The 25647-nt window shown below is 40.0% G+C and overlaps 3 protein-coding genes across 4 annotated transcripts; 2 read left to right on the top strand and 1 right to left on the bottom strand.

Moving 5' to 3' along the window:
* Positions 1–923: 923 nt before the first annotated feature.
* On the top strand, positions 924–8620 carry cry1b (cryptochrome circadian regulator 1b). The gene is made up of 11 exons (XM_058646166.1): positions 924–1242; positions 1451–1795; positions 2482–2590; positions 2970–3112; positions 3235–3419; positions 3534–3622; positions 4019–4159; positions 4359–4670; positions 4792–4943; positions 5786–5988; positions 6651–8620. The coding sequence occupies exons 2-11, from the start codon at positions 1638–1640 to the stop codon at positions 6731–6733; spliced, it is 1575 nt and encodes a 524-aa protein (XP_058502149.1). The 5' UTR covers positions 924–1242; positions 1451–1637; the 3' UTR covers positions 6734–8620.
* A 289-nt stretch (positions 8621–8909) lies between these two features.
* On the top strand, positions 8910–13580 carry zgc:153031. The gene is made up of 6 exons (XM_058645523.1): positions 8910–9073; positions 9868–9917; positions 10688–10793; positions 11126–11252; positions 12350–12465; positions 12848–13580. The coding sequence occupies exons 1-6, from the start codon at positions 8967–8969 to the stop codon at positions 12936–12938; spliced, it is 597 nt and encodes a 198-aa protein (XP_058501506.1). The 5' UTR covers positions 8910–8966; the 3' UTR covers positions 12939–13580.
* A 3586-nt stretch (positions 13581–17166) lies between these two features.
* mterf2 (mitochondrial transcription termination factor 2) lies at positions 17167–20155 on the bottom strand. Of its 2 annotated transcripts, none has more exons than XM_058644443.1 (2): positions 20115–20155; positions 17167–18412 (listed from the first exon to the last, which is right to left on the bottom strand). In XM_058644443.1, exon 2 carries the CDS (start codon positions 18384–18386, stop codon positions 17259–17261), a length of 1128 nt encoding a protein of 375 aa, XP_058500426.1. In that variant the 5' UTR covers positions 18387–18412; positions 20115–20155; the 3' UTR covers positions 17167–17258. The 2 variants fall into 2 exon arrangements, with proteins under 2 accessions (XP_058500426.1, XP_058500427.1); XM_058644444.1 differs by having other exon boundaries at positions 20081–20131.
* Between the last annotated feature and the right edge of the window lie 5492 nt (positions 20156–25647).

Raw genomic sequence — 25647 nt, 5'->3', positions numbered from 1 at the left:
CTTGAAAGCCATAACCCTAAGGAACAGCATGTTGTCGGCACATCCTCTGTAATTTACTGTGGTCATGGTGCGACTGAGGATGTTTCTTAGGCTGCTGGGAAAAAATAGACTGTTTGGCTTTGAAAGCTGCAGCAACCCCCCATGACAGGAGTTGCAATGAAATAATGACACAGACTACTTTACTACTTCACATTTGGCGTTTACAGACCTTGGTATCTGAATCAGTCTGGGGAAGCATTACATTTTTGAAACCCAGCACTTTACCTTTAGGTTTACCTTGTCATTTATGTGTGATGTATAATACAAACTATACATATTTTCACAAACAGCTATTTTTATCTGGCAATTCTCTTTACCGTGCTCATGGCCTGATTCACATTCTATATCCTGAAGCAAGTATTTGTTGTTGTGCCCTTACAAACTACCACTGTACATGGCAGATTTCAGTATTTCAAACAAACATGACAAGTTATTTAAATACAATAATGAGAATGACGATAATGATTGCACTCACTAATTTCATGACAATCCAGCTACATGCTATCCTGTAAACAGATAAAATATTATTATAATTTGTATTATTATTATTACTGTTGTTGATGGTGTATACGGTACTGCAGTGGTGGAATATTACTGCCTCGAGAGTTGTCTCTGTGTAATAATTAGGTGGCAAGTAAATAAATAACTGATTGGCCATTGATGGGGGATGTTTAGGTTCAGATGATCGCATCCTCGCGTGGGCGGGAATGGACATGTAGCAGTCATAGCGCGACTGGTGCGTACGCTAACATAAATCGAGCACACCCGATTCAAGGCAGGCCTCGCCGCAATACATGTGCTCATCCGGGTACTTGATGGCTGTACGACGTCATACAACCGAGAAGCTTCCGTTAACTGCTCTAACCGAACGGTTTAGGGATTATTTCTGTTTCTCTGCTTTGCAAAAGTAAACATTGCTTAGCAATATTGGATAATACGAGTAAATATCCAAGTTTGAGTCAGTTGCAACAACCACAGACGATAAGTAAGCAATAAGCAGGAAAGCACATTACGGAAACGTGACAGGGAACATGTTTCATAACGAACGAGTCCAACCAATCACAGCACTCCATTCATCCTGCCTTTCCCTGTGGGTGGAAATGTTGATTCAGAAACGACGTCCAAAATGGCCACAGACTTTACTATGCTGTACAAATAACATACAGCACTTAAAAGTACATCAGGAGTAGACTGTGCGTAAATGTAAGTAGACTGTTGTTATATGCGGGAACGCGGTGGAAGTATTTGCTGGGTTTGTAGGGCACTGTTTGCGCCCTATTAGCTTGTGTGACAGATTTCCACTACACCTCGTATGATAGCTGGCAGAATTAAAGTTGCACACTGCTGCTGAGTGGAAATATGTTCATTGTGAAATTAATTGCGTAAACTGTTCTCACTTTGTCGTCTCCAGTAGTTAGGACGGGAGTTGTGCGCCCTCTGTGGTCACCTGCTGTGAACTCTTCCTGGCCCAGTTGTTCATCAAGACTTGGTCGCTTGTATTGTTTCAAACACAACGCAAGGGGGCGCCCTTTTGTTGTTTTTGGGGACCCCATCCCCTTTTCTGACCCCTGCTAGACATTTGCTAAAAAGTTGGAAACATGGTGGTCAACACCATCCACTGGTTCAGGAAAGGACTACGGTTGCATGACAACCCTTCTCTGAGAGATTCTATTCGCGGAGCAGATACCCTGCGCTGCATCTACATCCTGGACCCCTGGTTCGCAGGTTCCTCCAACATGGGCATCAACAGATGGCGGTAAGATGTAGTACAAGGTGACAGTGTTAGAGGGATGATGTATGTTAAGTTTTTGTATAATGACTGGACTTTAAACATAGGGGTGTTTTAACGGACTTTGGGGTCGCTTAGTTAAAGGGAGCCGGGGGGCCCACCATCAAATTGAGCCAATACAGAAAGTGGCACTGTACATAGAGGGTTACAACCAGAGTGTAACTTGTGCATGTGAGTGGAGCAGAGTGGAAGTGAAAAGGTATTGGCTGGATCGTTGAGCAACATTTTTCCTCACTTCCTCGACCCAGAACACATTTGTATTACTAGGCTAATTGTGGAGCCAGAGTATTTTAGAAATGAGTGAGCCTTCCAGATACCTACCAGACAACATTTTATGGGCTGCTCTGCTTCTGCTTCTGTATTTATGGCTGTTCTCTGAGAAGCATAACGCTGCCCTCCACAGGAAGAACCATCACTGTACATCCCAGTAGAGTGAATACATTTTCGAACTGCATTATCACACATAACTCCAATGCTTATAATCACTCAGTATTACATGTACAGACACAATTCCCCATGTTCTGACCATCAACTGAGCCTTTGAAATCAGCTACATCTGTAATTTGACTCATGACTGTAATTGTTTAACTGTGGTCTCTGTGAAGAGGTTGTCTGACATTTGTAGAATGATTCTTTTGTCTCTCTGCTTCTAGGTTTTTGTTACAGTGCTTGGGAGACTTGGATGCAAGTCTGCGCAAACTTAACTCCCGCTTATTTGTCATCAGAGGCCAGCCCACAGATGTCTTCCCTCGTCTTTTTAAGGTGTGTGAGATTAAACAATTTACAAGACAATCTCTGCTTGGCTTGGATTTACTACAAATTAAGTTAAAAGCTAAGTTATTCAACTGAACTTGTGCAAGGCCCTTCCAAATTGATCCGACACGGAGATTACAGAAATTACACAGACCACTTTATCCTTCTTTGAAATCTCTTATGATTCTTATTACATATCATGCGACCCACCTGTGAGACTGTACTCAAGTTTGAGGACAATTACCTAAAGGTTTGGTGTTAAGCAGAAATGATATTCAATTGTAAATGGTTTATATTATCACTGGTCTTGGTCTCTGTTAGTCGCTCTTCATGCTCTTCTGTCAGAGCAATACAATGCATTATACTGTACTATATCACATTTTCACAGGAATGGCAGATCACACATTTATCTTATGAATACGACTCTGAGCCCTTCTGCAAAGAACGTGACGCAACCATCGGGAAACTAGCCAATGAAGCTGCAGTAGAGGTTATGGTGCGGATTTCACACACTCTCTATGATCTAGACAAGTGAGTATCTACATTATTTACACAATTACTTTAAATCAATAACAATAGCAACAACAGCAAAACCGTGCAAGTATGTGCATGTTTAATTTAATTTTGTCTTAATACACTATTTTCTCTTAAAGGATCATAGAACTCAATGGTGGTCAGCCTCCTGTTACCTACAAGCACTTTCAGGTCCTCATCAGTCATATGGCTGCTGTGGAACTGCCGGCAGAGACGATCACGTCTGAGCTAATCAAAAACTGTGCCACACCCATCAGTGAAGACCATGATGCCACGTTTGGGGTGCCCTCCCTAGAAGAGCTTGGCAAGTTCTTTTTTCAAGTGTATATTGTATTTTATAAGTGAATTGAATATTGTGTCATTTTAGCATTGAAGCGCTTGTCTTTGAAGCCATTTTATATATATTTTGCTTTCTCAGGTTTTGAGACAGAGGGCCTGAGCACAGCAGTATGGCTAGGTGGAGAAACAGAAGCCCTCATGAGACTAGAACGGCATCTGGAGAGGAAGGTCAATATACATTTTACTACAAATTACAACACATGATAGAAGTGCCTCACTAAGTGTGACATTACGGTTCTGTGATGGGAGTTGACTAAATGGAATAAAACGTAAAGCAATTCCAGGGGACATGATGAGTCCACTTGTTTAACTTACAAAGCAAAGATGATCACCAATGAATTTTGTGGCTAAGTTAACGAGTGGAACTGGATTTGTAGACACTACTCACTTTAAGTGATAAACTCCACCTGTTGTATATCACCAGTAACTGCATTTTTACTGTTTTTGATCCTGAAGTTCAAAGAACCATGAGACTCGAACATTTTCTCACTTATTTAATGTCTGTTATTTATCCAGGTGCATATTTTCAGTTATTTTACTTACAGACTAATCATCTTTTTCCAGGAATGGGTGGAAAATTTTGAGCGTCCACGCATGAATGCAAACTCCCTGCTGGCCAATTCCACTGGGCTCAGCCCCTACCTGCGCTTTGGATGTCTCTCCTGTCGGCTCTTCCACTTCAAACTTACTGATTTGTACAGAAAGGTACAAAGACAAGACATTGAAAAATATAAGGAATTTATATTTAGAATAATTAATACATTTAAACGATTTTGTGATTATTTAAATGTCATTTGCATTTTGATTAAACTTAATTTAATGTCAAAAAATAGTAATGTGAAATAATTAAACAAGGCTATACTTAATAAACCTATTGGTGTTTTTTTGCTTTCTGTCCTATCAGATCAAGAAGAACAGCACCCCACCATATTTCTTGTATGGGCAGCTGTTGTTGAGGGAGTTCTTCTATACAGGCGCCACTAACAACCCCTGCTTTGACAAGATGGAGGGAAACCCTGCGTGTATACAGATCCCGTGGGACAGAAACGCAGAGGCACTGGCCAAGTGGGCAGAGGGACGGACAGGCTTTCCCTGGATAGACGCCATTATGACACAGCTAAGGCAGGAAGGATGGATTCATCACTTGGCATGGCGGGCTGTAGCCTGTTTCCTCACCAGAGGAGACCTCTGGATCTGCTGGGAGGAAGGCATGAAGGTAAGAATTGAGAAAAGTTGAGTAAATTAAGTCTTGATTTGTCAATTTGTCTTGATGTTTCTTCCTCTGCTTAACATTACTTCCTTCAGTTCCAACTGTTCACTTCACTGTTCACGTACAGATCTTTGAAGAGTTGCTGTTGGATGCAGACTGGAGTGTAAACGCAGGCAGCTGGATGTGGCTCTCGTGTAGTTCATTTTTCCAGCCATTTTTCCCCAGTTACTGTCCTGTGGAATTTGGACAACGCACTGACCCCAATGGCGACTTCATACGGTCAGTCAGTACTGTTATCTGCAAAACAAAGTCACATGAGCGGGGAGGATTGTGATTTCACGTTGCTGCAGTTGGTCAGGTCTAGGTTAAGCAATGCTATTAGTTCACTAATTCAGGTCAGCTGACTACTTCATTTTACTGAATGACCAGATTTTCAGATGTATTCCAAGGAGACAATCCGAGTATTCTTAATACTCATATTCCTTAGGAATGGTTCAAGGAGCATGAGTTATAATTTTCACACATGGATTGGCTATGGAGTCCAGACTAGGGATGAAACTATCAACTATTTCACTATGAACTGTGGCTAAAAATGCCACAGTTATTTAACTGTAAAGGCTCTGCTTCACCAATTGTCTCTGCTAAATTACTGCAGGCAAAACTGTATGATAGCTGGCGGAACATAAGTCACCAGATTAAAGTGACGCACATCAACAAGATCAGTAATGCTGAGCAAATTTGGATCAAATAAAACTCCAGGAAAGGAACTGTCACAGCTACATTAAGCCCTTGCGAAACTTGTGCATGCTGTACCCAAAGTAAAGTCTGAAAATTGCCCACCAACAACTGAAATCATCAAACTCCTTTACAAGGACAGAAGGAAATATAAAATGTATAGCTGTAGTGCGTATATTTTCAAAATTTAACATATAAACTATACAATATATCATTATTATTACATATTTATGCAAGTTTACACATTTTATGACCTAATTTCTGTTGTCCTTAGTGGCCTTTAAAAGGCCACATACTTTGTAATGTGCTACATTGGTTTTGCTCACCTAAATCAAGTTACCCCTCATTCTATATCTGTTGTCATCCTTTTCTGTCTCTATTTTCAGGCACTATTTGCCCATTTTAAGAGGCTTTCCAGCCAAATATATCTACAATCCATGGAATGCCCCAGAGGATGTGCAGAAAGAAGCAAAGTGTATCATAGGAGAGCACTACCCCAAACCCATGGTGAACCATGCTGAGGCCTGTCGCATCAATGTAGAGCGGATGAAACAAATTTACCAGCAGCTTTCCTGCTGCAGAGGACTGGGTAGGAGCATGACTGATCACGCACACATTACTTTTAATGTCCTTTTAAATATCAGTTTAAAATTTCTACCCCTTAGTTGTTTGTCCTGACTGATTAAAAGTCTGCCACATGAATAAATGTGAAAATGGGCTGCAATCATAGACTCCCCCCTAAAGTATGTTATGAGACCCTACCCTACATACTGCAATGATGGCTTCAGAGCAATTGGCCTTCAAAACACACAGCACACAATGTTGGATTAGAAAGAACTACAACTAAATTGATGCATCTGGTGTGTGTTATCATATAAATTCACCTTAATTGTTACATTTGATTCCTAGGAAATATACACATTGATTATATTTGCTAACTGAGACTTTTCACTGCCAGATGCTAGCAGTATTTACAGCTTTGATCTCTTATAGTGTTAAAGCCTTGATGTGTGAGCTCAGCTGACACCCTTGAGGCTCCATCCCTGTGCTGCCCCCCCCCCCCCCCCCCCCCACACACACACACACACTTCCATTCATGCTTTTTTTGTCATACAAAGTACTTTTGTTTTGCCAAAACAACACAGTTTAAAAAAAGCCATAAAACAATTTGCTGCGACAATGTTGTCAATAATAGTTTTAGAAAATCACCCAAATAGCCTGACGTGTTCTGTGTGTAATGTTTTGATGCAGAAAGAGGACAGTTGACACAGAAGAGGCGCCTTGAAGAAGCTCCATCTGAGAACAGCTCTAAATCTTTGCGGCAGAGCAAATAGCCAAAATGAGGCTTGGGACATTCTGGGATGTGTCAGTCATGTTTGCGGCAAGTAAACAAAGGCTTTGTCTTTGCCTGTGAAGTGACTTCGATTGATTAGCATGCAAGTGTATAGGGTTTATAACCGGGAGACACTGGAGCTTGAAACCAGAGACTGGAATCTGGCAGAAATACAAGTTACAAATGATTGGACCTGTTAGAAATCCCCAGTGCTGAGTGGAGCAGTGATCCAGACCTCCTGCCTCCACTGTACACAGCAGGCATGTTTGCCTACCCTGTTTGTGGTGTGAGTACCTACATATTGGATCAGTTTAAAAACTACAAATCTTTAGCCTCTCCACTGGGTGCATGACCTTTAAAGTTTGAAGCGGGCAAACATTGTCATTCGGACTAAAGTACATCGAGCTAAACTTAGTAGCATGTGTGTCTGCTTTTTAATCGTGGATGAGAGAGTCTGTATGGAGACAGAAAACAAGTCCAGTTGTGAGGCATTAAGATAAACATTAAAAATATATATATTTTTAATATGATTCTGATAGAAAGATATAAAGGCAGCTCTCAGATAAGAGGGTGACATGGCCAACATGCCCAGGATGCAACGCGGCATGACTAGAAGATCCCATTCCCTATAGGAAAGGTACAAAACACAGGAGCGCGAAGGAGCACTTAGTAAGCATAGATTTTCCAGGAGCTCTGCCTGTATCCTCGGAACTCTGTCCTGCGGCGCTCTCAGCTAACACACAGGAACTGTAACTAACAACGGTGGAGGATTCAGAGTGTTACTGGTTATTTTAAGGACTCTGCTAAGAAATGTAAACACTTTACTGGTTACTCCACTTCAGTCTTGAGATCAGGATGTTGGTTCTTCCACTGTAGCAATGGTACAGCAGGAAGAGTCAGATCAAATTACAAACAAGTTCCTTGATCCTTTAATCATTTTTACAAATTTGCAAGACAGAAAACCCACATCTAACCTCAGGTAAAATGAAATATTCCCATTTGGGGAAAAAAGGTCTTAACATTAGATGCCACTAATTCTTACACAGTGGACCTTTTTAATCTGAGCAAACCTCAAGTCACACGCTCATAAACTACTGTGAATAATTATTTCAAACATTGTGTTTGCTTTGTCAACATGAATCGCATTGTTGCGATCACATGAACCACACACACCTCCCCATGAGACGCCTGAGCCCAGATTAAGAACCACGACACTACAGTATGTAGGAGTTTCACACTTCTGGAGAGTTGCTGACCATTGTTTTCACTCTGAAATTAATTGACCTGGATTAAAGGTTGAACACAATAATATTCTTTATCAAAACCAAGCCCATAAATGATTCATGTCGAGAATGTTGCATCACCATGTCATGCATTTTCGTAAGACGTGACACAAAGGTCAGGACACCAAAAAAAACAAGCCTCACAAAGGCTTTCATAATACTCACTTTATGAAACATGTACTTATCATCTGATCATCTATTTGGTGTTAAATCAGCCAGTGACAACTCAATGCATGTAGATATGGTTAAGATGACCTTCTGGAGTTAAGAATGAGCATCAGAATTGGGAAGATTTAAGTGATTTTAAATATCATTTTTGGTGTCTGCTAAATGACATGTAATGTAATGTAATGTAAATAAACACTTGTTACAACCAGAGTATGCAAAAGACAGTATAAACACACATCTCAAACGATGAAGCAGATAGTCTACAGCATTTGAAGACCACACCAGTGTTCTCTGATATGTTTATATGTATAATATGTACATTTTGTCATGGAATTTAAACCCATTAATAGATTTTGTGTGCAGTGAATCTATTATTTTTGTATAAAGAATTACCAAATGCAAACTGTATTGAATTGTCAATAAAGAATGGGAACATTGCTGTGTCCTTTTTTTAATTTTAATTCTTATTACTGTTCTTATTCAACAGCTTTTAGAATTAAAAGTGATCTGCTCTAGGCAATAGGTGGTAATCTCTTGATTTAATTCACGATGTGTGATTACAAATCCTCGTGAGTGAATCACACTCAGCTGTGTGACGATGTGATCACGCAACATTGTGAGCGCTGAAAATCAACATTGCCCACGGGTCGAGGGATCGCCGTGTCCAATGACGGCTTGCGTTCAGTGGGCGGTGATTGTTTAACTTCTCGCCTCAATAAAACGCAGACGCAGATCCGGACTGTGAGTGTGTGTCGCCTCACTAGTCATTCCCCTGTGTTCGAGATGGAGAAGAGCCGACTTCAAGTGCAAAAGAAGCCTGTGCGCGTTATTGCAGCAGTTTGCAATGACATGGGAATGGGCAAAGACGGGAAAATGCCCTGGAATTTACCGTAAGACCGACATCTTTTCATTCATTTTTTTTATCGACATACTGCTCTTAACTACGTTATATTATAAACCATATATTGATATTTTGTTATGTGACATTAAACAGGCTCTCTATCTGCATCAATAGTAATAAGAGAAGAAGCTAGTAGATGTTTTGTAACCAGGTACGGAACTAGAGCCGGTCTCACTAATGCAACATCACATTCCCCAGCATTAAAACATTGCTAACTGGCTTTAATGTTTGGTAGAGGTTACATATCATGTTGGATCATTTCTGGCACCCGTAGTGGCTTGTGACATCTGTTGCTTTTATTTTGAAATTGCACGACCTTACCGTAATGTCTAGTGTATATATAGATATTGTAAAACACACTTTACTGTAGTGAAGGTGCGAACTCCTGTATGGAGTTTGCATGTCCTCCCGGGTATGTTTGGGTTTTCTCAGGGTAGTCCAGTTTGATAAATAGGAAAAATAAGTCAGGATTCTGAGTCGAATCTCAGGAGTCAGGCTGTTTCCAATTTTCTTTTACATTTGGTCCTAATCCTTGTCCCTATGCCTCAGTCCAAAAACACAAATTGCCCAGAGGTGTGAATGTTTGTTTGCCCTGTGACTTTTACTTTGCAGGTTCAGTCACTAGACAGTATTGTGATCAGGTCCTGGTTTGAATTTTGTAGTAATTGAAGTAGTGACATCTTAAATCATTGTGCTTCGTAACAGATTTTTTTGTGCTGATTTCATGCTGAAAATGTTATTTGTTTTATGTATATATACTGTATATTTTTTTTTCTTCTTCAGGAATGAGTTCCAGTACTTTATGAACACTGTCACAAGGGTGTCAAGACCAGGTAGTCAATCAATATTCATCATTATATCATGATTACCTTTATGGCTGAGTAGGATGTAATGTGTTACTGAATGTAATATATACACTATATAATAAATATATAAAACTAGAAAAAACACACAGCAAGCTCAGCTTCCTTGTCCATATCAACACTATAATTTAATTATTTCTTCCCTGGGCCATAAGATACAGCCCTAACATTGATCTTATTCTAATGTTTATTGGGTTTCCAATTTGGCACATTAACCACATGCATTAATTCTTGGTAATTCTTACCAAGGGCTAAATTGAGCATAAATAAATTGAACAAATAAGGCTGAGGAGATGAAAGCATTGCAGAGGTAAGGTCATAAAAATGCTTTGCTTCCAAGGTCCAAAGGTGTGACATCAGAAACACGTGGTTGTGGTTGTAGATGGTTCAACTCTATATCCAAGAAGCTTGTTCAGTTCTGATGTTGTGGTGGAACTCAGGTTTTTAAGTCCTTTTAGTGTAGACAGAAGTGTCCCGTGTTGGGCCATACTTTTGTTAAATTGATTGGTTTCCCCAATATTACAAGTCAGTGCATGTCGTACACACAGTACAACCCTCTACCACATGACTTTTCTGGTTGCATTCCACATGCAGAAAAGCAGCCTTAGTACATTTAACGTCAACAAGCTTCTGGGGTGAGAGGTGAAGTCTGATACCAAGTCCTGTAATATGTCATCATTAGGGGCATGGGGGCTTTGTCATTTTAGAAGTTAATAAGTGTTTAACACTGTTTATTTCAGGAAAGATGAATATGATGGTCTGGGGCAAACTGTGCTGGTTTTCCCACCCGGAATCAACGTTCCCATTATCTAATGTTCTGCATGTGGTCTTGAGTTCCACATTAAGGTGTGTAATGTTTCTCTTTTTTTTTTTTTAATCCGTCTGATATTTAATTTCTTTATTCACAGTTTTGATGGCATTTAGTTGTGATTTCCAGCTTTGCTTGAACATGTCAAACAAATGCACTTCAGCTCCCTAATTTCCGAAGCAACACATGTCAATACATGTGTATACATGATCTGTGAAACTGAAATTTCTCACTGCTCAACACTGCAGTCCTCATCGCTTTAAAAAAAAAAAATGTCTACCATCATATCATACAAATGTGAGGCAGTAACAGAGTTGAGCTCCAGCTTATGCAGCATGTTTAATTTGTCCTTCATCCTTTTCTGTTTCAGCTCAACTCCAAATCACGCCCACTTCTTGAGTGATGACTTTGACGGTGCTGTCCGCCTGGCGTCCGAGCCCCCACTGGCTGACCTAATAGAAACCATCTGGGTGGTTGGTGGAACACAGGTTTACAAGGTAAAATGGTCAAAACAGCCGTGCTAACAAACCACTTCCTACAGTGAAATGGGTTTGCAGTGTTTGATGTGAGTGGGTTCATTTGCAAAATGCTTCAAAGTGTGAGCTGAGAAATTTTGACATGGAAAAACACAGGATAAGTGCGGCCAAACATCGTTCTAGCTCAGTATCTCACTGTTTCTTTTTCTGATATGCGCTCTGTAAACAAATGTTACACAGATGCCCCCAGGATTTGTTCTGTAATGCCAACTGGCCAGTCTGCGGCACCTAGTTGGTGTAATATGTTGGTAATCTGAGAGATTAATTGGCCATAAAGTCCACTTAATTTACATGTTTATTTATTGTCATATTCTCTATCTCTATTTTTTGTCCTGGTCTTAGATAAAGGGTTTTATCCATAGTTTCAAATTAAAAGTTCAGCATCATTGTGCAGTAGTGCAGGTATCTTCAGGGAAGGCATTTTGTTCTTTCTCAGATGTCCAGCTCTATAACATCAACAGACTTGACCATTGTTAAAACTGTTCTTTCTATCGATCCACCTAAAAAGAGACTCACTTCAGCTCTTTATGGCATGCTGTTGGATCTCAGGAGCGCCCCCCGCAGACACAGCTCAGAACAGCATGGGAGGAGGATTTAGGTCTCTCTATCAGAGGATACTTGGGTGTCCATACTCAAATTGGTTAATTCAACCTCCCTCTGTGCATGTCACTGTTGATTCAGTTCAGTGCTTCTCTCAAAAGTAAAATTGTCTTCCATATACGCAGATATTAGTCCATACTGTGTCAAATGCAAATTTGGAATGTTTTTCATACACTCTCTTGGGTGTTAAACATCAAATTAGAACCAGCCCGATTGACTGCTCTGTTTGGAGTCATCGAAGGGGAGAAAAACTTTATCTTTTGCTGCTCAAATGGAACGAAACTTCCCCTCCCACTCATGTACAATGGCTGTCCCTCTTAAAACTGCAGAAAATTAGTTCCTCAATTCAGCAATCAAATAACAAGTTCCAGAAATTGTGGGGTGCTTTCCTAATATATTCTTCATAATATTAAAATGTATGTGACCACAATGCCTGTTGCTGCTTTTTTTCTGTCCAGGATGCGTTGAGTCACCCTTGGTGTGACCTGGTTTTCCTGACAGACGTCATGGCTAACTTTGACTGCGATGTTTTCTTCCCCGAGTTTGACAGAGAACTGTTTGAAATTCAAGAAAGGTAAGAGATCATTTCATCCATAAAACATTCCAGTGTGCCCAGGCCGGTTGGCTGTGCCTCCATGTTTACCCCCTGCTGGTGTCACACCTTGACCTCAAAGAAAGTTTTTATTTTTTATTTTTAAAGTACTTTTATGCACATCAGTCCTTCCCACATGAGAGTGATATTTGCTGTGGTACAAAGTAAACACCAGCGCTGCCTTTTCTAGACTTTGAAGTAAATAATGATCTTCTAACTTCCACCTGTGTAATGGCGATTTAATGGTGGGCAGACTATTCCCTTGCTTTTTGTAGTATCTTTGGTTTTTTTTCTTTCTTTTTTTTTAATTTGTCCTTGTCCTCAAATAAATTCCCCATTTTCTCTTTTGTTTCCCCCAAATAAGATTTCCTAATGTACCCAGTGACGTTCAAGAGGAGAACAACGTTAAGTACAAATGGCAAGTTTTCAAGAAAGTGACTGGTGATGCTGTGTAGATGATGGACCAAAGTCATTCTACTACCACTGGATTTGAGATGTGGATTTTTAAGAAGAATCAATGACCACTTGCCAGTTTGTATTCACTACATGTAGTTTTTCCATTTCAACACACATATGTATATATATATATATACATGTGTATATGTTGTACAAGATTAATGTCAGCAGATTATTGGTCAACTGATAAATCCATTTTCTTTGTAATCCATGCCAAACACTGAGCAAATCATTCCAGTTTGTCTAAACCAGTTATTTATACGCATTTTATTTTACATATTTTTTCCATTGCTGTTTGGTAGTCGATCATGATCAGAAGCTCATAGTAAACCCAACGCCACCATCTGTTTCCATTGCAGCGGTCAGTCATTTTGCAGCTGCGTGGAAAATGTGCTCGTCGGGGAGTCATTATTTAGCAGGCGATGCGAGATGAGAATAGTTTGTTGTCATTGCGTAACCCATGCATAACACTGGTCCTTTCTGAGCCGGCGACAGTTGTTGATGGATGTGGAGAAATGATGTGGCCTGTAATTTGTCCTGGTTCTGTTATGACATTTATATTGATATAGGTTTTTACTGTAAAGGTTTTGGAAATGTCGAAGATTTTTAAAGAAAACAAACCAATAAATTAACCAAACGTCTGACGTGTGTGAGAGGTTTATTTTGAAGTTGACATGGTGTTTTCTCATGTGGTTATGCATAATGTTTTTGCCACTAGATGGAGACAGTATACAGAGAATATATTTACTCACTCACTCACTCACTCACTGTCTGTGAAACCTGGTCATTGGTTGACTAATTGTTTTGTTAACAGTTGTGATTTATATGTAACAAGAAACAAACATGAAGAGAGGAAAATAGCGAAGGCCAGGTATTTTAATATTAGATAAATAGAAGTACATTTTAAACCCAAAGGCAAATACCCCTTTATTGAGGTGTTTATTACTGTGGCCTTTGAATACACTGCCAGTAATGAAGAGCAGCACAAGACACTGAACAAAACCATCCGACACAGAGTGAACCCAATCTGTGTATCATTCGTTCATTCGTTTTTTAAAATTAAAACCAGAATTATTAAAAATGATTGTTTTCTCAATATTCGTTTACAAAATCAAAATGAAAGAATGGATAACGACTCGTTTTTCCATTTCCGATTTTGTGCTGAAATGAAAAATGGAAAAAACGGATAACGAGCGTTTCCCGTTTAATCCAATTTTGATAAATTCAAGTTACGTTTAACCCTAACCCTGCACAAAGACACACTGATTTAAACGCCTTTGTAAACATTCCACTCCTCCCCTCTGTGTCGATCTATTTGGAATGTTCCACACCTGCTGTTCACATCCGATCACAGGTGTTCAGATTACACCTGCGAATCTGCTACGGCTAATGTGACCTCACTGCTCCACAGCAAACACACATACACGTCCAACCGTGTATGTGTGTTTTCAAAAAACTGACTTAGTGTCAAATATATAATTATATAGTATGACGTCATACTGTCAAAAACTGTGCTCTTGCCTTTGCAGTAAGAGGATCTGGGTTCGAGACTCAGTTGGAACCAGGATCTTTCTGCATGGAGGTTTCATGTTTCCCCATGTGTGCGTGGTTTTTCTCCGGGTTCTCTGGCTTCCTCCCACAGTCCAAGAACATGCAATATGGGGATTAGGTTAATTGGTCACTCTCAATTGACCAACTGACCTGGTCAATCATTTTTTGTAATCCATGCCAAACACTGAGCAAATCATTCCAGTTTGTCTAAACCAGTTATTTATACGCATTTTATTTTACATATTTTTTCCATTGCTGTTTGGTAGTCGATCATGATCAGAACCTCATAGTAAACTCAACGCCACCATCTGTTTCCATTGCAGCGGTCAGTCATTTTGCAGCTGTGTGGAAAATGGCTGAATTGACTTCCCAGGCTGAGGTCTGGGAAGTCATGGGTAATCTACTATTGAAAGACTTCTAAAGGTGTGAGAGTGAATGTGTTGAATGGCTCTTAAACTCTTTTTCAGGTGATTTTGGACGACATACTATACTATGACTTTTTTTACTGATTTTGGAGGACATACAATACTATGACTTTTTGGACTGATTTTGGATGACATACTATACTATGAATGAATGTCACATTTAATAATAAGACATGTATGTATTTAATTCCAATGTGAATGAATGTGAGACACATTTGAGTCATTATTAAATGGTGTATTTATTGATTGAATGTTGCCACTTTGACTCGTCCACAGTTTTCACCTGTTAACATTGTAAAAATGATGTGAACACATTAAAAAGAGGCTCTGTTGACAAGTGCTGAGGTGATGAAATCACAGGTGAAAGAGTGATGGTTGAGTATAACATTTAAGTTCTCGAGTAGATCTTCAGTGTACTTGTGTTTTCTCATTTTCTCAGAGCAATTTACAACGAAGGTTGCAGACATATATTATTGGATGTAAGGATACACCACTATATTTTAAAACACTGTACATTTTAGGTGTCACAGTGTGTTAAAAGCATAACGAGAGTGAAATAAGTATATTCAAATTGCAAATAGCTTTCAAACAACAATGATCTAATGCAGTCTTCATGTTAGACATATTAACAAAAGTGGTGGTTGTCATTGGTCACACTTTAAACAAAAAAAGATCCAAGCGTTTAATTGCAGGTGTCACTTGTTTTTAATAGGATATGAGTATGACCCGTACTAATGTGAAAGTGACAATGTCAGGTTTAAAATATACTCCCTCTTATTAACCTCTCTAGATTGACTCTAATTCAGGAGCTCAGCGTAAGCCCACTGGGTAAGAAACAGAGGTATTATTACACCTGAGGCCTCATCTCAGCTGCACTGGTGAAAGACAAACGCCTGCAACGCGATGAGCTAAGAGATTCCTCTTTGTTCAGGTCAGTAGCAGCTGACGACTGTGTTCTATTCTGACATCCATTTGCCAAGTTTAAATTGGGAGTCGGATTCACTTTTCCATGATCTGCAGTGGCTATCACCATGACTACAGGACCGTGTTCAGTGACGCAGACAGCAGCAGAAGGGAAGTGGAAGTTTTTAATATACATTAGCACGACCCAATAGCCTCCTCCCCCTGGACACACGAGTCCCCTCTTTCTTTGTTGTGATCCCCATCATCCACATAACGAGTGAGGAAACCTGGAGGCATAAAGTCATGGCTTCATTAGCTGCCATTAAAATGCACTCATAAGCATGTTTGAAGGGTTTTCGCTGGCTTTCAAAACAAGACGAGAAGGATTTTACAGCGTCGTCTCTTGACTAAGATTGTATATTGATTTTGTGGCTTACTGTAAAAATACAGACACTAATCCATGGGACATACATGGACTTGAAAACCTTATTCATAAAATCAAACATAATGGAAAATCTATTTTGCATAAACGATCTGAAACTCGGCTGCTTTTTGCATAAAGACTGCAGAGTCTACTGAAATAAACCAATTCCGGCTCAAATCAAAGGAACTTCATATTCATTCCTCTTTTTTTGTGTCGAACACGGTTGCATTTGAATTCATTTGAAATGATAATGAAGTGACATTTCAGTCGTGAAATAGCTCGTAATAAAGTGTCTCCATCTATAAAGTAACAATAAAAAAACGAGACACAGTTTAGATTTCCCGCCTGAGGGGAACATAATGCCGCCAAGAACATTATGTGAAAATGAGGCACTTGCACAGGCAGTAAATAAAATGGTTTAAAAAGCCCTGCTTGTCCTCGGTAATACAGTTGAGGGAGAAGTCAGCATGTCCCTCATTGTGTATCTATAAAGTTGTTGTGAAGAGTTAACTTGTAAATAAGCTGTAAAAATAAACCTCGTTTAAGATTCTATTTCATTTCTCACTGTTGACGCCCACAACTTGGACTGAGGAGAGTCATCAAAGTGTCCCCATACTTGTATTCTACCATATTATAATCACTGGTGAAAAAAAAAAGTGTGTGATGAAGTTAATGAAGGAAAAGAAATTCTGGAATGCTGGAAAAGAAATTCACAAGTAATTTGCCAATTTCATTACTTTTCCTGCGACACAATTTGAGATTTCATGAAGAAAAAGCAGAATTTAGATCAGTTTTCTTTCTTTCACCTGTTACAACCTGCATTTTGTGATTTCTGCAGTTTTCCATTGAGCCCCTTTTTCATCAAAATTCACTCTCAATTTAAAATGTACTCATTATAGCTTTTCTTATGAATGCAAAATCGAAAAGTGGACACATCATTAGAGTTTAATCACACTTTGATCAGTTACAGGTTTCAAAATAACAGTACAGTATATATCCAAGCCGTTTTAATTCAATCAGTCATCCCCTTTTAAAGGGGCAACAGGGTTAAAATGTGGTCTCTCTCTACGTAGCTGTAGTTTTCCATAGCTCATCTCAAAGTTCTTCTTAGTGCCATTTAGGAATTCTAGACTGCCTGTCCTTACATCATAGCCATGACCTCTCAGCAGCTGGATGCGGTAATTCACTATTTGTGTAGTTAACTCCAGGATGGTTGGAGTTTCCATGATTTGAGACATACGGATTCCAGCACTGAGGAGCACTGCAAAGCGCTCAGCCAGAATAGCTTCAGGATAGTAAAGCAGGGCAGGGCAGTTGAGGATGATGTCCCGCAACTCTGCCTCAGAGCAGCCCATGGTTTCCTGGGAGTACGCCAGGCTTTGACACATGCTGTCTGGGTTCAGCTCAATGATAAAGCCCTTGAGCTTGGAGATGAGGTGGAGAAGCTCTGTACTGCTGAATCCCCTGTCTCTGAGGAACAGCAGGTTCTGCCTCAGGTCCTCCGGCGGTTTGAGGAGAGCAAAGGGATTCTGGCTCAGCAGCTTCTGGAGCCAGATCTTCATGTTGGCCTCATCACCCCCCAGGTCCAAGTAGGCATGCTGAAGGGCGCAAACCATCACTTTGTTCTCCTCTGTTGGACGACTGAAACTCTGTGGAGCGCTGGCCATGAGTTTGGTGATGAGTCGTTTGTTAAGGTTCAAGCTCCGGAGGTAGTTAATGTTTTGCCGCTGGTTGTCACGGTGGCTGGAGGGAGCGAAGAAGGAGGTGGGGAATTTCTCAATTATACCAACCAGCTCTTTCTGGTTTGGGCACACAGTCATCCACAGCTCCTTCTGAGCCTGCAGCTGCTCTGGGTGACAGAGGACTGATTCAGGATGAACAGTTAAAATGTGGGAGATAATGGACCCTGAGGCCCCCATGTCCTTCAGCAGATCCGATACCTCCTTAGCATAGGCTGGGCTCTGATGCAGGACCCAGCCCTTAAATTTACGGACCTTTTGGATGTCCACAGAGAGCTCGTAGAGAGCCTGCACAGTCTGCTGGTTTTCTGCTGAACTCAGCGTGGAACATATCCTAAGGTTGAAAGGCAGAGCTGCGACACGTTGACATCGGACTATCAGGGATGTTGTGATCAAGTGGAACATTGATGCAAAGTCCTAATGCTGCTCGCCTATGTGAGAGAGAGAAGATGATAAAATAACAGGTTTGATTAGAAAATGATTACCAAAAGAGAATGTTTATTGCAGCTTGAGCGGATGGTTGTACATTCAGTTTTTAGTACAAATTCTGATTTCAGAAATTGAGCACCAGTTCAACTAAATAGGTTCATTGGATACTCCAAATTGACTGTATAGGCCACACTCACAGAGAAGATGATTTATCTCTGTATGTTGTCTCTGATGTCGCTGATCGCTCTGTTGTATCGAGAACTAATGTTCTTCAGCTGTGCACTCTGCCGATTCTGTATCCTTGCTGTAATACTCCTAATTAGTGAAGCAGCACTATACATTTTTAGCCAAATTTCACATCAAAAATACTCACATTGACAACAAGACCACACATTGATTAATCATGTTCATTCATTCAGTGACTTGTCATACTGATGATATTAATATAGATAGATAAAAGTTATAACAATGGACATACATCACCTACCTCATGAATGTATACTATTATTTTGCACATTAAGTTACTTTTGCACATCTACTTCAGTTGCACATGCACAACCATACTTATAATTGTTATGCATCATAATAATTCATTGTATATAACAGATGTCTATTTTGATTGCATTTCCAGTTATACTGCCGTTATTGTGTGTTATTGAATTACTTAAATATTTATCTATTTTAACTATTTAAATTAGTTTTAATATCTATTTCTTTGACTTTTAACTCGGCATTTGTGTGGAAAGCAAGACAGAATTTCATTGCACAGATTAACATGTTTTTCTTACTGTACACAATAGTGAATTTGAAACTCTTTTGAATCATGAATACAATATAGACACATAAAAGAAGTAAAACGTAAAAACAAACCAGTAAAATAATAAAAAGATCCACTGCTGTCATTTAACCTCACTGCTTTGACACAATCAATACTTTACTTTTAAACTCCAGAACACTCTTGACATACTCTTCCTTCATGATTATTCCCCATTTCACTTTTTCAATTAATTGATTGACAATTAACATGATAGAATGTCAGACAGTTTAAGACTGAGTTTTGCTCGGAAGGTTTTAAACATTTTAATGGACAGAAAACACAATGGACAAAATCTGAGGCAAAACATTCATAGCAATTTTGTGTTGCTTCTCGTATTGTGCTTTTACACAGCACACAAATATAATATTGATATATGTTGAACCTTTGTTACTTTGATAAAAATCACAAATAAATTACTGAATTACTGCCCAGCCCAGTAAGTAGTCACCAGCTGTTGACTTTTCCAAAGCTCTTTCCAACCTTGCTTTCTTTAACTTTTACTGCTGCCAGATGTTTCATAGTTCAGCCCATTACAACCAATGATCCATTCCTCATTATCAAATAAAACACTTAGAAGCACAACATAGACATTACTGTCACACTGGTCACAGCGACTGAATCTATACTTCTTACCTAAAGGATGATTAAACACGTCAAACCGACGATTTCAAAATAAAAGCCGCTTTGCACTAAATCTCTGAACTTCTATCTGCTTAGCATTTAGCTTACCAGCTAACAACTAGAGGAGACGAGAGCAGCCGCGCTGCTTTTCTAACGTCACCGGACATCATGTCATTCGCCCTCTAAATACAACACTAAACATATTTTAATTAATGCTCGTAAATAAACACACATTTATTAAAGGAATGCGAATTTTGTAGCGTTACCTTGAGCAGCAGTCAGAGGAAGTGACGTTTTGTTATGAAACCTAATTTCTTCTTCTAATGTTCCTTTGTGTTGCTTGTGTGGCACAGCGCCACGTGCATGTGACAAAGGGCACTGCAATACAGCGCAACAGCATTTTTTTTTAAATTTAAACGAGACCACGAAAGAGCCTTGATATTATTTCAATATTTTACACGCATAATGTAGACATTTCGATGTAAAAAGTCATTTGATTCTATTCCCCCACTACACCAATGTATTCCCTCTTTGTCAAACTCCTGCCCTTTCATTGCAGCTCATGTCTCCTGTAATTCAATTATTCTGGCAGAAAAACCTCACCTCTATCTCAAATGGCAGTTGGTGCGCCTCCAAACCTTGCAGCATATGGGGCCCTGATGAGTGTAATCAGCACAGGGCTGAATTGGACTGAACACACAGAGAGTTTTCTCACAGTTGGTGCATGATCATGATGCTTGATCACCAGCTCTGCAAGCTGTTCCCTCAGCAGCAGCAGCACTATGCTGCTGAGTGGGTAGCAGGGTTCATTATAGTTTATGTACTAGTAAACAGATGATATGGCTTGAAGAAAACAGGTTGGCGTGGCTTTTTTTTTTCTTTTTTTTAGACCCATGTTGTCAGGGGTGAGCTGATTATCAGAGTCCACAGATAGTGGTGTTATAAACAGACGGTGCACGTCAGGACAGGTGCAAATGTTTCATGGGGACAACTTTATTATTGACAAGAATCAGCGTATACAACAAACAGTGTCAGTCCTTCTTTTACTTTCAGTCAACCTGATAAGGTTGATACGGTTATTAGCTAACTGGAATAATCACTGCACACCCTTACTTTATCTTTATTTATGACTGTTATCTTTCCCCAGAAACAAAATCTTAAAGGTCCAGCGTGTGCGATTTACTGACATCTTATGCTGTATTCACACCAGACGCGATCTGTCATGTCACTCCACGCCAATCGCATCTATCGTGTCGCGGGATCATTTTGTACATTTTGTGACACGATGGGAGGGCTGGCCGCAAGTAAGAGTACATTTTAAAAAGAATTGACAGGCATTTCTTTTCACCATCAGCCAAAGCATTGTTGCTTCTGCAGAGAATAAACCATCGTCTTTTGTGGTTTCACAATAGCATATGGAGCCGGACACAACGTGACGAGTTTCACCGTTAACTTCTGGTGCTCCGAAGAAAAATAAAGTGTCGTACAGCGCCAAGTGTCCACACATTACGTCCAGTATGAAGACAGCATTTTGGTAAGACATCAGATGGTCACAAACATGAGGACTTCTCTGCTCACTACTTCATCTCCAACGTGTGCCAGGTAACTAAGAAATATTTAGTTTGTGTCATAAGGTTCTTTGTCAAAATGAGAGACATATCTTATGGCTGGTTTGTCCATTGAGGCTGCTGTAGAAACATGGCGGAACAAGATGGCTGCGTTCATAAAGTGAGGCCCTTGTCTAAAGTACAAATACAAATCTTATTCTAGGAATACAAAAACTTACACTGGGTTCACGCTGGATGTGTGTTCAATGTGTTTGCATCTCGCTGTTCATTTGTGCACACATGTTAACCGATGAGCAGCTACTCTGCCCGTGTGAGATGCACCGATGTTTTTGGAAATATACGGCCTATCTTTTTACCACGAGACATGAGCAAAAAGATTTGTTGTGTATGTCACAAGCCCAACACTTCCTGTTTCTGTTGCAGAGTAAACACGTGCTTGCTTCTCAGTGCCTTGAATCAAATTCTTTAACAAAAGTTTTATTGTGTAACATAACTGACAACGGTGCAATTGTATTCTACGGAGGAATTTTGATGAGTGCAGAGAAGTATGTAGAGCATTTAGAGCAAGTACATGTTGACTGTCATACAATGCACACACATACAACGGGTATCAAACCTGATGTGAAGTATATTCCATTTTTGCCAATAAATTCCATATTAAATCATTTTCCTTTGGCAGAAATTGATTTATTATATAATATATCTAAAAAAGAGTATCATTATTTAATCTATCGAGTGTACAATCACCAAATTATGTGAATTATAGTTTGTCTTTACCCTTCATTCTGGGGAAAAGACAAACTATAATTCACATAATCCAGTGATTGTAAATGTTGTAAAATGTTCTGGATTTCCAACTGATTCAACCAAATGCTTTTCAAAATGACAAAAGACAAAATAAAGAACTGCATGGACCAAAAACCAGAAGTGATGCATACGATGCAAGAGAGAAACAAAATGAATGGCCTAAAGAAGAAACACATACATCCATACATGCAAATCAGATTTCCATTTAAAACAGAAAACACAGAAAGTGAACAGAAGGTTTAGACTATGCTGAGACACAGAATCAACTGAACAGAGAAACTGAAGCCTTCTAGCCAGGCAGATTGCTGCCAACCATGGCAGAGCAACACATGTGCATCTAATATTTCCTGATTAGCAAGGATACCTATGACCTAGATTCTGGATCAATAATGAATGAGGAACACATAGAAAAAAAAAACATATGCAGTTATCTGGATGCAGATAAAAATGCAAAATAAAAGCCCTGATGAATTGTATTTCTCTTCCGTGTTGATGCCTGTGGGGATCCTCCATGATGGAAACAAAATGTCTGCAGTTCATCCATGTCAAGTTGTTGAGGCACACTGGTACAGTAGCTCTGCTGTGTCATCCCCCTCTGATGTGTCTCTCGCCACTGACCGTCAAATCAAAACAAAATGCCATTAAAAATGGAAGTGTAGCTCTTGTAGGATGTCTGGCCTGCCTGAACATGAAATATAGACATACTGACATCGGTGTGATGTTTACACACTCTGTGTTGCGGGTTTCTCATAAATAATATGCAGCTACTTGGAGCAGGTTACAGCAGAGTCTCACCGAACAACATGAGACAAGGGACTAGATTTTGTGACGAAGAGGGAAAAAGCTTTTCCAAATTGCTGCCGTGCAGCAGACTGGCTGACCTCCTACACATGCTCACACATTTGTTACTAATAATTAACTTCATTTAACAGCCCCTTTTCTTAACAATGACACAACGTGCTTAACAGTTAAAACAAAAGTGAAACAAAACAGTACAATTAAAACCAAACAAGCAAGCATGAAAATGAATAAACACAAACAGGTACATTTTCCCACACGTTTCCAAAAGTCCCTCCCTGATCCACTTCCTCTAGTGGAGGGTTTTCCCTGCAGTGTTATCTGTTACAAGAAAAGCAGCCAGCAACCAACAACAGAAATGATGTACAACAGGTTTAATTCTTTACACTTTTGCTTTTGAGATTTCTTTATTGTGCAGTTAGTGTTTGTATTTAACAGATCATTAACATGAGTAGCAAAACAGAGTGGCACTAGTGTTCTTCTGTTATTTATTACCCAGAGTACTGTTTCACTATTTTATTTTTTTTTTATACCTCTAGATGTTGCCTATGTCATTGTTAACTTGTGGGTTTTAGGTCAGCAGATCTTCTGCCAGTAAATAAATAAACCAATACACTGAAAACAATTTAAAAAATGAAAGGAAATGCTCTTAGTTCAGGGGTTATAGTCTGTTATCATTCAATTGCCTCACATATTGGATTGTGTGATAAAAAACAGGCGCCTAACCTACATCATAAAACCTTTGTTTGTGACTATGTCAATGAACACAGAAACACTTATTGAAAACAATACAATTAGAAAACCTGAGTAAACATATTTACCCAAATCTTGGGCTGCAGGAAATATAAATAATTCACGAATGAATGGAAGTTTTGTCTTGTCTCCCAGTGACAAAAGCGAGCGAAATGTTACCTGCCGTAACACAGAAACATATTACCTGATACTTCATAGATCTAGTTCAGATTAGTGCGCACAGTAATTTAAGATTGTGGTGGCGTGCAAAACATGCAGTGCGTGCATTTCCAAATGTGCAATCATCCTTGCTTGCATGGAATTTCCACAAAAAACACGTGTGCACATGAACACTCCTTTTAACTGCTGTGAAGCGATCTTGCATGGTGAGAGTCCACACCCACAGCTGTAAGTTAAACCAGTCCAACTGCACATCAACACTGTTGATGCTCAACCACAATCATAACTTTTGATTTTAATGTTCTGTCACTCTCCATTTATTATCAGACAGACGTGACATTAGTAAATGAAAGACATCACTGTTTTTATTGTCCACGCCTGTTATTAAGTAACTTGACGTGTGTGTGTGTGTGTGTGTGTGTTCGTGTGTGTGTGTGTGTGTGTGTGTGTGCTCCTGCATCTGTGTTTGTTTAGGTCTGTGGAAGAGGAGGGAACTAACTGGAGGTGGAACTAAAGTGATCTTACAGTGATGAGTTAAAAAACCGGATTATTATTAGAACACTTCTCAGAGTGTGACCAGCACATGGCTCATCACAGTCAGACAAGATGACCTCCCACAGATGTCTGGAGTTTCTGCTGTACATCCTGCTCTGCTGTACATCCTGCTCCACTGACAGTGGGGAGCCAGAGTCCATGTTCAGAGCAGAGGGCAGCACAATCGAAATGGGATATTGCTTCGGAGTGGATTATATTGTTGTCTACAGATCTCTCCCGGAGGAAGACCAGCTGCTTGGTAACTCCTCAGACAACAACGCAGCCATCAAACCCCCCGCAGACATGGTGAATCGCATCCACCACAACCAGCACCAGCATCTGCTCGGGCTGCAGATCATGAACCTCACACACATGGACTCAGGGATTTACAGGAGGGAATGTTGGAAGAACCACACACTGGTCAGCCAGCTCATTCAATATCTCTCTGTGTGCAATGAGGAGGTTGAATCTGAGGAGATCATTGTAATGGAGGAAGCTGCAGGGACAAGGCTTCTGTGCAACAGCACGTTCTCTGGACTGGAGGGAACTTCTGTGCGCTGGTACTATGAAAGTTACCCGTTTTATAAGGTCACACTCTTCCTGGACACCAGTGTTTCACTGAAGCCCCTGGTGGAGGAGCTGCAGGGCATCGTGGACGTCAGAGATAGCGGGGCATCGCTTGTGCTTGACAACAGCGTGTTCAAAAATATCCAGCACTTTCACTGCCTTGTGATGAAAGATAGCAATTGCCTCAGTTTCCAAAATATATATTTGCCAGACCGCACAGAGAACACAGACATTTTTGTCTCACAGGGAGACAGAGTGGCGCTAAAGTGCCCGTCGGATGGCAACGACCAGCAATGGGAGACGCCACTGGGAAAAATGAATAGAAGCAGCACGAGGATCGGTCAGATGTATTTGTCATTTGGTGATGACTTGAAGGACTTTTCACTGATAATTCCTGCAGTCACCGATGAACTTAGCGGTGAGTATTTATGCATCTCCTCCTCCCTTGAGCTGCAGTACTTGCTGGCTCTATGCCCTAAAAAGAATCCCCAAGAAAAGCTTGAATATAAAGGCTCAAACTTCTCTCTAGAATGCAAAGTCAGTCGAAATGATTCCCAAAGAGTGCAGTGGTACCGCATGGAAACTGCAGGGGAATACAAACTTATCTATGCCT

This window comes from Solea solea, chromosome 12, assembly GCF_958295425.1.
Source record: "Solea solea chromosome 12, fSolSol10.1, whole genome shotgun sequence".
NCBI lineage: Eukaryota > Metazoa > Chordata > Actinopteri > Pleuronectiformes > Soleidae > Solea > Solea solea.
The sequence above is the reverse complement of the archived record's forward strand: the minus strand, read 5'-3'. Positions and strand labels throughout refer to the sequence as shown.

Coding starts and splice junctions, on each gene's coding strand:
- cry1b (XM_058646166.1), top strand. CDS start 1,638: ATGGTGGTCAACACCATCCACTGGTTCAGGAAAGGACTACGGTTGCAT. Junction 1,796..2,481: donor ATGGGCATCAACAGATGGCG/GTAAGATGTAGT, acceptor CTCTGCTTCTAG/GTTTTTGTTACAGTGCTTGG. Junction 5,989..6,650: donor TTCCTGCTGCAGAGGACTGG/GTAGGAGCATGA, acceptor GTTTTGATGCAG/AAAGAGGACAGTTGACACAG.
- zgc:153031 (XM_058645523.1), top strand. CDS start 8,967: ATGGAGAAGAGCCGACTTCAAGTGCAAAAGAAGCCTGTGCGCGTTATT. Junction 9,918..10,687: donor CACAAGGGTGTCAAGACCAG/GTAGTCAATCAA, acceptor TGTTTATTTCAG/GAAAGATGAATATGATGGTC. Junction 11,253..12,349: donor GTGGAACACAGGTTTACAAG/GTAAAATGGTCA, acceptor TTTTCTGTCCAG/GATGCGTTGAGTCACCCTTG.
- mterf2 (XM_058644443.1), bottom strand. CDS start 18,386: ATGTTCCACTTGATCACAACATCCCTGATAGTCCGATGTCAACGTGTC.